This window comes from Tursiops truncatus, chromosome 8 (assembly GCF_011762595.2).
Source record: "Tursiops truncatus isolate mTurTru1 chromosome 8, mTurTru1.mat.Y, whole genome shotgun sequence".
Taxonomy (NCBI): domain Eukaryota; kingdom Metazoa; phylum Chordata; class Mammalia; order Artiodactyla; family Delphinidae; genus Tursiops; species Tursiops truncatus.
Window position 1 is genome coordinate 60,626,031 of NC_047041.1, and position 12,348 is coordinate 60,638,378.

Sequence of the window (12,348 nt, forward strand, 5' to 3'; positions counted from 1 at the left end):
GGGAAGTTTATAGCTATACAAGCCTACCTTAAGAAACAAGAAACATCTCAAATAAACAATCTAATCTTACACCTAAAGCAATTAGAGAAAGAAGAACAAAAAAACCCCAAAGTTAGCAGAAGAAAAGAAATCATAAAGATCAGATCAGAAATAAATGAAAAAGAAATGAAGGAAACGATAGCAAAGATCAATAAAACTAAAGCTGGTTCTTTGAGAAGATAAACAAAATTGATAAACCATTAGCCAGACTTATCAAGAAGAAGAGGAAAAAAAAAAAAAAAAAAAAAAAAAGAAGAAGAGGGAGAAGACTCATAAATAGAATTAGAAATGAAAAAAGAGAAGTAACAACTGACACTGCAGAAATAGAAAGAATCATGAGAGATTACTACAAGCAACTATATGCCAATAAAATGGAAACCTGGAAGAAATGGACAAATTCTTAGAAGTGCACAACCTTCCAAGACTGAACCAGGAAGAAATAGAAAATATGAACAGACCAATCACAAGCACTGAAATTGAAACTGTCATTAAAAATCTTCCAACAAAAAAAAGCCGAGGACCAGATGGCTTCACAGGCGAATTCTATCAAACATTTAGAGAAGAGCTAACACCTATCCTTCTCAAACTCTTCCAAAATATAGCAGAGGGAAGAACACTCCCAAACTCATTCTACGAGGCCACCATCACTCTGATACCAAAACCAGAGAAAGATGTCACAAAGAAAGAAAACTACAGGCCAATATCACTGAGGAACATAGATGCAAAAGTCCTCAACAAAATACTAGCAAACAGAATCCAACAGCACAGTAAAAGGATCACACACTATGATCAAGTGGGGTTTATCCCAGGAATGCAAGGATTCTTCAATATATGCAAATCAACCAACGTGATACACCATATTAACAAACTGAAGGAGAAAAGCCATATGATCATCTCAATAGATGCAGAGAAAGATTTTGACAAAATTCAACACCCATTTATAAAAACCCTGCAGAAAGTAGGCATAGAGGGAACTTTCCTCAACATAATAAAGGCCATATATGACAAACCCACAGCCAACATTGTTTTCAATGGTGAAAAACTGAAAGCATTTCCACTAAGATCAGGAACAAGACAAGGTTGCCCACTCTCACCACTATTATTCAACATAGTTTTGGAAGTTTTAGCCACAGCAATCAGAGAAGAAAAAGAAATAAAAGGAATCCAAATCACAAAAGAAGAAGTAAAGCTGTCACTGTTTGCAGATGACATGATACTATACATAGAGAATCCTAAAGATGCTACCAGAAAACTACTAGAGCTAATCAATGAATTTGGTAAAGTAGCAGGATACAAAATTGATGCACAGAAATCTCTTGCATTCCTATACACTAATGAAAAATCTGAAAGTGAAATTAAGAAAACACTCCCATTTACCATTGCAACAAAAATAATAAAATATCTAGGAATAAACCTACTTAAGGAGACAAAAGACCTGTATGCAGAAAATTATAAGACACTGATGAAAGAAATTAAAGATGATACAAATAGATGGAGAGATATACCATGTTCTTGGATTGGACGAGTCAACATTGTGAAAATGAATCTACTACCCAAAGCAATCTACAGATTCAATGCAATCCCTATCAAACTACCAATGGCATTTTTCACAGAACTAGAACAAAAAACTTCACAATTTGTATGGAGTCACAAAAGACCCCGAATAGCCAAAGCAATCTTGAGAAAGAAAAACGGAGCTGGAGGAATCAGGCTCCCTGACTTCAGACTATACTACAAAGCTACAGTAATCAAGACAGTATGGTACTGGCACAGAAACAGAAATACAGATCAATGGAACAGGATAGAAAGCCCAGAGATAAACCCAAGCACATATGGTCACCTTATCTTTGATAAAGGAAGCAAGAATATACAGTGGAGAAAAGATAGTCTCTTCAATAAGTGGTGCTGGGAAAACTGGACAGAATGAAATTAGAATGAAATTAGAACACTCCCTAACACCATACACAAAAATAAACTCAAAATGGATTAAAGACATAAATGTAAGGCCAGACACCATCGAACTCTTAGAGGAAAACATAGGCAGAACACTCTGTGACATAAATCACAGCAAGATCCTTTTTGACCCACCTCCTAGAGAAATGGAAATAAAAACAAAAATAAACAAATGGGACCTAATGAAACTTAAAAGCTTTTGCACAGCAAAGGAAACCATAAACAAGACGAAAAGACAACCCTCAGAATGGGAGAAAATATTTGCAAATGAAGCAACTGACAAAGGATTAATCTCCAAAACATACAAGAAACTCATGCAGCTCAATATCAAAAAAACAAACAGGGCTTCCATGGTGGCGCAGTGGTTAAGAATCCGTCTGTCAATGCAGGAGACACGGGTTCGAGCCCTGGTCTGGGAAGATGCCACATGTCGCAGAGCAACTAAGCCTGTGTGCCACAACTACTGAGCCTGTGCTCTAGAGCCCGTGAGCCACAACTACTGCAGCCCAGGCGCCTAGAGCCCGTGCTCCACAAGAAGAGAAGCCGCCACCATGAGAAGCCCATGCACCGCAACAAAGAGTAGCCCCGGCTCACCGCAACTAGAGAAAGCTCAGGCGCAGCAACGAAGACCTAGCACAGCCAAAAGTAAACAAATTTTAAAAATTAAAAAAAAAACAAAACCCAATCCAAAAATCGGCAGAAGACCTAAATAGACATTTCTCCAAAGAAGATATACAGATTGCCAACAGACACATGAAAGAATGCTCAACATCATTAATCATTAGAGAAATGCAAATCAAAACTACAATGAGATATCATCTCACACCGGTCAGAACGGCCATCAGCAAAAAATCTACAAACAATAAATGCTGGAGAGGGTTTGGAGAAAAGGGAACCCTCTTGCACTGTTGTTGGGAATGTAAATTGATTGATACAGCCACTGTGGAGAACAGTATGGAGGTTCCTTAAAAAACTACAAATAGAACTACCATATGACCCAGCAATCCCACTACTGGGCATATACCCTGAGAAAATCATGATTCAAAAAGAGTCATATACCAAAATATTCATTGCAGCTCTATTTACAATAGCCAGGACATGGAAGCAATCTAAGTGTCCATCAACAGATGAATGGATAAAGAAGATGTGGCATATATATACAATGGAATATTACTCAGCCATAAAAAGGATGAAACTGAGTTATTTGTAGTGATGTGGATGGACCTAGAGACTGTCATACAGAGTGAAGTAAGTCAGAAAGAGAAAAAGAAATACCGTACGCTAACATATATATGGAATCTAAAAAAAAAGAAAAGAAAATCGTCAGAAGAACCTAGGGGCAAGACTGGAATAAATATGCAGACGTACTAGAGAATGGACTTGAGGATACGGGGAGGGGGAAGGGTCAGCTGGGACAAAGAGAGTGGCATGGACATATATACACTACCAAACGTAAAATAGATAGCTAGTGGGAAGCAGCCGCATAGCACAGGGAGATCAGCTCCGTGCTTTGTGACCACCTACAGGGGTGGGATAGGGAGGGTAGGGTGGAGGGAGATGCAAGAGGGAAGAGATATGGGGACATATGTATATGTATAACTGATTCACTTTGTTGTAAAGCAGAAACTGATACACCACTGTAAAGCAATTATACTCTAATAAAGATGTTAAAAAAATACTCATGCTATCCAAACATACTTGGAAAAATGTCCATATGTTAAATGAAAAAAATTAAACATATAATAGCCATTCATACATTCAATAAATATTCATTGAGTGCTCACTATATGCCAGGCATAGTTCTATATACTAGGAACATTCCCTGCCCTCATGGAGCCTATCTGTAATGATTCAAATTTTTTTATATATACTCATCTCTTTATATATGTATCTTAAATTTATGTTTGCATATTTGTACATATGTGTATATATGCATACATACTAGTATTTGTACGGATTAGTGAGTATGTATGTATATAAAGTATTAAATAAAAAAAGGCTCTAAGTATTGATAAATACATCAAAATGTCAATAATGGCTGTCTCTGGTTGATGTGCCATGGACTCTGAGTGGTACACAAGAATAAGTAACCAGTTAAACATTAATAGCCCTCCAGAGTATGGCCTTACCTTACACATTCATACTTATGTCTCTACTGCAACTAGCCCGGTTTCCTTATTTGTCCCCTTATATTCTGCCTGAGACTAAATGATGGTCTTCCTGTCTGGAATGATATCTTCCAATTCATAGTAATTATTCAACTTGAGTTCCTGTTCCTGTCTTTTACTTAAAAGTGCCACTCATTCCAGCACTGTTTAATGTATGATAACTTTAGAAATTCTTATTAACCTCATGTGGTTTGTTTCCCCAAGGTTAAGGAAAGACATTTTTGTATTTATTCATCTCGGGTCATCAAAAACAGTATGAATTATATAGTAGGCTTGAATGCCTGGCTGACTGAATGAGTAATTGCTGGGAAAAGACACTGGGCAGGAGGTAGGGGCTTGCTGCATAGGAGGCTTGAAAGCTTCCCAGGCAAAGAGGAATATGTTCTATTCAGTCTGGTCCATCCATCCCCGTGGCGACCTCCACTACTCCCGCTATCCATGGAGAAGCCGGGGGCATTTTATACATGAGAAAAGACAATCCGACTCACCTGGGATCAGACTGTGAGGGAAATAGTGACCATTCCTTCCTCCTCTGTGCTCCTTTTTGGGGGAAGCGTGGAGTGTTGAGAAGGCTGAGCTGAGGGAGAAGAAAGGAGGAATGAACGACTGGGCATGACTTGAAATTCCCAAACTCACTACAATCCCCACGTACTAACTGAGTGTTAACCCCCAAATCTCCCAGACAGAGGTCAGAACGAGCCCAAGAACATTTCTGTTCCCTTTCAAGCACCCGAAAGGAGAGCTGTACCAACGGGCACTCAGGACCTTATTTCTGACCATCTAAGAAAAGTACAATTCTAGTTTGGGCATGAAAACAGAATTTGATCTCACAGTTTAGTCCCTCCAGGAATGAAGATGCTTTCTATGTAATTTAACCTCTCTGAGCCTCAAAAATTTCCTAGTTTATTATTAACATGTACAATTTTTTAAAAAGATTGGAAAAACAGCAGCACACTTAAACAGTTCTTTCTAAAAGTATATTTTAAAAATTTTGTTCAATCAGTTAAGTAGAAAGGTAAATTCCATCACCCTCTCCTACTTCTTACAACATAAATACTGGATTTACTATTAGATCAGAGTACAGATTCTTAGCAAAAGATCCCAGATCTAGGGCCCCCAGGACATGATCATAGTCTCAACTCTATCACCAACCACTTGCAGAACTTCGAAAAAGACCAAACTTCTAGACCTCGTAGGGCCTCACTTTCCTCACCTGTAAAATGGGGGCATGAGTCTTTGCCACCCTGGTCCTCCGTTGCTGATTACAGGTCCCTGGGGAAAATGATAAACAGTTAAGAGCCCTCTTTCCCTAGAGAGAAAAATGCTTCATGGTGTCCCAGGAGCAGGGCAGGTTTGGGCTCCCCGTACGCACCAAGGGCCGCCAGAGTTTGTACATCTGAAGCTCCGGATTCAGACGTACAAACGGTTCTCGCGGAGCTGGATCCCGGCGGCATCGGCTGCTGTAGCGGAAACACGCGCGGCCTCCGTTCCGCATCCAGGCCTCCGTTCCCCATCCAGACCTCCGCCCCAGCACCTCCCGGCCCCGAGCACCCCGGCCCCAGGACCCAAGCTGCCTCTGCCTCCTCTCTCCTTCCCCTTCTTCAGTTTAAACGTGGGGAGGGCGGCTGTGAAGAACCCACCTACACTGGTGTCCGAGATTTCTAAGCCGGAGCGGCTTCTCGGCCCCCGGCCCTCCCTCTTCTGCCTCTCTACCTGCCACAGCTCTCCCCGCCCTTGTCCGCTTCTGGCTCGATGCTCCCGAGAGTCCGCGTCACTTACGGAGCCTCTGGAGAGGGATGGGGACCGGCCCAAATACACCGTCTAAATAAACAATAGCCGCAGCCCTGCTTGACCAAAACTGAAGCCCCAGGCCTCGGAGTAGACACTCGGAGCGTTCCCATGGAGACGGGAGGAGGCGGGGCAGGAAAGGAAAACGCCGGAGGACGTGTCTCCTGATTGGCCAGAAAGAACGAGGTGCGACCTGGCCTTAAAGCGTCAGCGTTCTGGGGTGAGAGGACCGTGTACTATGGCCCTCTGAACCGAGGATCGGGCTGAGCACCCCAAGATACTAACGTTAATGGGACGGTTCTAGGTGTTTTTAGGGCCCCTGGGAAGGGGAGTCAGGGCGGGGATTCGGGGAAACAGTCACCCTGGGGGGCGAGGGGTGGTAACGCCTGCTGTCTCGCGCACTCGGCGGAATGGGCAACCCACTAGCTCTGGCTGTAGCGTCGTCTCTAAATTCGAGTCTCACAGCCGCGAAGAGGGCTTTTCAAATTTCGTTTTATGGGGGCCCGCTTCTCTCCTGCTAACTCGCTGGTCGGGTGGGGCTTTCCTCCCTGATCTCTTCCTGCCAAGACCTAGGCTTCTCTGCTACCATCATTTTCTCTCACCTGGATTATTGTAATAGACTATTAACTGGTCCCTTGCTTCTTCTATTGCTACTCCAATCCCCTTCATGAGGATCCTGGATGATCAAAACATAATTGTGATTATTCATTTGCTCAAAACCCTTTCTTGGCTCCCTAGCTTATTCCTAAGTGAAAGCCAAAGTTCTCACAGTGACCTATATGGCCCTACATATAGAGCCATACTTTTCTCATCTAATTCCCTACCTCTCTGACTCCATATTTCATTTTTCTGCTCCCTTTTGCCGTATTAGCCATTCTGGCCTAATTGTTGTTCTTTCAACTTGTCATGTTTGTTTCCACATCAGTCCCTTCTTACATTCATGAGGTGTGGATGGACTCATCCACTGTTCTAGGTGCTGGGGATACACAGTGAACTAAATGGATAAAAATCTTTATCCACTATGGAGCCATTCTATTTGGTGGAGTGAAGTGGGATGGGGAGAGAGCATCAATAGGCAACGCACAAAATTATTTGTTGGGTGAGGAATTCAAGATGCAAAAAACAGAAAAATATAATTCAAATTGTGTAACTCAGTGTGTGTGTGTATGTGTTTGTGTATGTTATTGTGAGTATAATTATACAAGCATGGAGAAAAAATGCAAAAGGATACATTCCAGATAGTTGATGTTCTTCATATGGTTCATTTATTGGGAGAGATCACTGTGAGTAAAGATAGGAAGAAAATTGAGGGCCTATAAGTCTCTCAGACTCTTAGTAAAAAAGGAATTTCATGACTTTTACGTGCTTGTGGGAGATAAGGGAAATCACAAGCTTTCTTATTTGACAAACCTCCAAGCATTTTACCTTCTAGTAACACAGAGATGTCATTCGTAATATTATTATCAGAAGAACAAGGACTACAATCACTCAGAATTCATGTTAGATGTTAAAGGTTATTTTCACAAGGCATTGCAATACTTTCAAAAGCCCAGGTATCTTATAGGAGTACTTCATACAACTAACACTTTCAAGTGCAATATAAGGAGAAATACAACAAGATGGTAGCATTATGAATATCTATGCAGATCTCCTTATTGCACAGCAAAACAAGATGGATATTCTATTACTGATTTCCACTTTTCACCTTGTTAGATTAGTTTTATGAAGAAGAATGGTGTCTCTCCTTCCAATTGCAAGGGCTTGTGGAGACATCTATAAATTTTTTCAGAAATGCCTTTTCCCTAGTAGTTGTTAATTAATAAGACTTGCATTTCAATTTTATTATTTAGCTTTTCAAGGAAAAAAGGCATGGTGCTTGCTTCAGCAGCTCATATACTATGGAAAAAAAGGAAAGAAGGCATGGAAAATTAAATTTTACCAAAAGTAATAGAGAAAAGGCAAAACAATTTTGTTTAATAATGATGCAATAAAGGGCAAACATGTTCTTCACGGGGCTTTTTTTAGTGGGAGAGCTAAGTCAAAAAGAAACAAAAAAGATTGCACTAAAATGCATGATATAAAACGTAAGCATTCCCATAAAATCAAATATTGTCAGATATATGTAAATAAAATAAAAATGTCTAATTCATTTTTACTAAGGTACAGTTCTGGGACACTCAGTTTGTAAAACTTCATTTCTTTAACAGTCTCCTCAGTTTTTAATTTTTTCCTGAAATAAATGTGTTCTATTTCATGGTTTTTTATGAGCATGTTAGAAATGGTTTCAGAAGCAAAACCTCTAACATTCATAGCTTCTCTTAAGATGTATGGACTTGTGAATAAAATACTTAGCACATTACCTGAAGAGCTATTATATAACCAATCCATATAGTAGGCTGGAGCCAAACCAAGAGCGTGTACCTTGTTTTCTCTCACCCTCACATTGTTGGTTATCCTTTTGAATTAGTTTTTAAATGAATCTTTACAATCTAAGGCTCTGATTTCTGGGTGATTGAGGTTGTTGGGTCCATCTTGCCAACTAGCAGGCCTGCTCCCTTAGTATCTGCTGCCTAGAGTGGACATTTACTTGATGACAATGAATGCTGACTCCTACTTTGCCAATAAGGTTTAAAGCTCTCCGTGAAGATTCCAGCTGGAGAAGTGTTACCTTAAATGAGGCTATGGACAACTCCACAATCTCCCAAATCTTGCTATGTCAAGCGGGGAAAAAAAAGGGGGGGGTCTTTAGAATGGGTAATCCCCATCCTAAGAGGACACACATTTGCCCATTTAATCTGAGGTCTCTCATCTGAGAGTTAGACGATTCTAATTGCTGAAGCTGCTGGATTTATTAGAGTCTAAGCCAACTTTGAGGGGCCAAGGCCATAAATTTACACAAGAGATTTGGGATTTGGACGAAATTCCACTAACTATATGTCAACACAGGGTCATGATGACCATGATGCTTGATTTACTCAAATGTCCTCATGTCTATCAGGCAGACTCTTGCCGAGGGCCTCTGCACTTAGATATTTCCTCCCCCTGGAATGCTCCATCTGCATCGCTCACGCCCTCACTTTCTGCAAATGTCCCCTTCGCAGAATGTCTTCCTTTTCCACCCAAAGAGAGATAGGGCCCACCTCCTAGCCCCCACCCCCAAGCACTAGGTCCCTTACCCACTGTTTTCCTCCTTAGCAATGATCACCATCTGATACACTGCAGTTGGTTATCTCTACTCCTTCAGTAGAATGTAAGCTCCATGGGAGGTGTGGGGGTCTGGGGGCGGGGGGCGGCAGAAAATTTTGAATGTTTTGTTCCCTGCTAGAGAAGACCCAGAAAACTGTCAGGCATGAAGTGGGTGCTCAACAGTTATAGGGATTATTGGATGGATGAATAAGGGGACGCAGCTTATTAGAAGTCAGCCTGTCTGGGAAAGGTCATCCGTAGCTAGGGTCCAACTCCCAGACTCTCTCTTCCCCACATGTTACTGGTTATCGGGAAAAGGAGGCTGTGTGCCCCAAGGTGTGCTGCACACAGAGGATCCTATAATGAACAGTGTATCTTTTCCTAGGAGCAGGGCGTGGTAACGCGGGTCTAAGACGCAGGCCGGGAGCGGGAGAGTGGGAGCAGCCCCTTGCCCCGCGAGCCAATGGGAAGAGACTCTCTGGGCCGGGCTGTGAGGGTCCAAGCATTCCGGGCGGCCCACCCAGCACTCCGCGCGCGCTTGCTCGGCTCACAGCGCCGGAGGGAGTTTTGGCGTAAAGGGTCAAAGAGTGAGTTCCCCTTTCGCAACAGACAGCAGGTAACTCTTGAGCCCCTCCCTTCCCTCTTTCTTTTCCTTCCTGGGTTCGTGGCTTTCAGCGCTGGAATTGAACCTTCGCCACCAATGCCCACCGTGTGACCCAAGGTATGGAATGACCGTCCTCTTCTCTGCGTGTATTTTGCCTGCTCTAAAATACAAAGTTAAATCCCGTGAGCGTCTTGCCAGTGCCCGGATTCTGTGTGGAAGACAAGAAAGGGCAGGCAAACTCGGCCCGAGGCCCAAGAGGAGAGCTGCTAGGACCCCGGGGGTGGAGAACGGTGCTGGCTAGAGGGCGCCGGCGGTGACCGGGCGGGAGAGGCCACTTCCCAGGTTCCCGTCCGCTGCACCTGGGGAGGCGGGCAGCCCGGGACCGGGGTGCCCACGTGGGTAATGAGTGCAGTTTGGGTGAAGACCTAGTGTAGCCTTTAACTCGCGGGCAATGCCCGCGACGTGGTATGATTATCCCCACCGTCAAGAGTTCTGATGAATTCAGGCAAGGTTCTCTCCCCTCTGCCTGGAGCAGGTGTTTATCGTTCAACCCCAGAATCTTCCCTCCACCTGGGCTCCGCCATTATTCCTCCACCCTGTGACGCCTCCAACCCCCTCGCCCGACTGGAGACAAAACCGCTAGCCTAAAACTTTGCACTCTCTATGCTCCTCGCTACCAATTGCTCTCATTCCTCTTCTAACAAAGTTCTAAAAAGAATAGCGCATATTTGCTCCCTGCGTCAGTCACCCTCTACCCATAGTAGTAGTATCACTCCCACTCCTTCCTCCCCCAGCAGAGACCTAAAATTGCTCTCTTGGGCTTCCCTGGTGGCGCTAGTGGTTGAGAGTCCGCCTGCCAATGCAGGGAACACGGGTTCGTGCCCCGGTCCGGGAGGATCCCACATGCCGCGGAGCGGCTGGGCCCGTGAGCCATGGCCGCTGAGCCTGCGCGTCCGGGGCCTGTGCTCCGCAACGGGAGAGGCCACAGCAGTGAGAGGCCCGCGTACCGAAAAAAAAAAAAATTGCTCTCTTCACAGAGGTTTCCACTGAGCTCCCACCCTCCAAATTCAAGTACAGTTGGCAGGCATTCATAATCTCTTTGAGATTTGACAAATTGATATTGCCTCTCTCACCTTTTTATTTTTCCACGTATTTAAGTAATGTATTCTGATTAAAGAAAGTTGTTACAAATTGTCCTAAACCCAAAACACAACAGTAGTTAATACTTTGATATATTTCATCCATTTTTTATGCAGAGGTTTCAATTCCTTAGTTGTAATCCTTATGCTCCTACCATTTGCTTTTAACCATGCATGTGTTGCATATTGCTGTATGAAGAGATCATTTTAATGGCTGAAAACTCAAGTGTGTGCCATATTTTTATGCATTTATTTCACTAATCATCATTAAATTTTAATTTGTTGACAATTATTTACTCTTCTATTATGCACAAAACTTTCTCTTCTGTATTTGGAATTCTTTCCATTGGATAATTTCCCATAGAGAAGTTACTGATTGAACGGTCATGCATATTTTTAAAGTTCTCCAGAGCTGTGAAACCTGCAGCTTTCCAAGAGTGTACAAATTAACATTTACACTAACAATATCTGCTTCGTTCCATGCTCATCGTTATATGGTATTGTTTCTTAAAGTTTATTTTTGCCATTTTAATAAGTGTGGAGTGATATCACCTGGTTTGTATTAGTTTTGGTATCTGCTTAAGTTTGAACATTTTCTGAAATACTTGTTAGCTATTTTCCCCCTGTCTGAAAAGGTTATTTACAATCATTTTATTTCAGTGCTTTTTCTAATATATTTGTATTATGTCTTTTGGTGATATGAACCTTTTTAAAACCATATTTTAGAGGGGACTGTAGCTCATATAGAAGACTGCATAAAACATAAGTGTGCATCTTAGTGAATGCTAACCCAGTGATATCCATGTGAACCATCACCAGGTCAAGGAATAGAAGATTACTATTACCATACCACACTCTACTAACGTATTACCATTACTGTGGAGTGCCCAAGAGCCCAGGGGAAGCTTCCTGATTACAAATCCCTCCCTCCCTGCAGAGGTAACACTAAACCGATTTTTATGGTAATTACTTCCTCACCCCAGCCCATTTTTAAAATACGGCTTTAACACTTACACGTACATCCATAAACAGTATCCCAGTTTCGTTTTCTATTTCTTAGTTTTGATATTTTTATAAATGGAATTATATGGTATATAATCTTTTGGGGTTTGACTTCTTTCAGTGATTATGTTTGTGTGATTCATCCTAGTGGCATGTAACTACAGATCATATATTTTCACTGCTCCATAGGATTTCATTCTATGAATTTACCAGTTTATTTGTTGGTTCTACTATAGGTTTGCTCTTGGATCTTTTCCAGTGCTTAGGAATTACAAACAATGCTGTTATGGCTCTTTTCGTATGTCTCTTGGCATATACCTGCACACACACATTTCTGTTAGGTATAATATATTCTGAGGACTGTAGTTGCTAGGCCATCGTGTATGCATAAATCCAATTTAAAAATAACCATCTTATTTTAGAATAGTTTTAGATTTATAGAAAAAAGAGTTCTCGTGCACCCACACCC

At 42.1% G+C, this 12,348-nt stretch overlaps 1 protein-coding gene across 3 annotated transcripts in view; it reads right to left on the reverse strand.

Annotated features, from left to right (window-relative positions):
- ZNF214 (zinc finger protein 214) overlaps nt 1-6,045 on the reverse strand; it is a 28,911-nt gene extending 22,866 nt beyond the window's left edge. Inside the window, exons 1-3 of one of the 3 annotated variants that reach the window (XM_033862457.2) lie at nt 5,940-6,045; nt 5,374-5,432; nt 4,649-4,737 (exon numbers count right to left, since the gene is read on the reverse strand). In XM_033862457.2, coding sequence (XP_033718348.1) covers nt 4,649-4,737; nt 5,374-5,390 — 106 coding nt within the window. In that variant the 5' untranslated portion in view covers nt 5,391-5,432; nt 5,940-6,045. Of the gene's footprint in view, nt 1-4,648; nt 4,738-5,373; nt 5,433-5,532; nt 5,623-5,800; nt 5,916-5,939 lie in introns of those variants that run through there. The other 2 variants (XM_073807908.1, XM_073807907.1) reach the window with 2 other exon arrangements.
- Between the last annotated feature and the right edge of the window lie 6,303 nt (nt 6,046-12,348).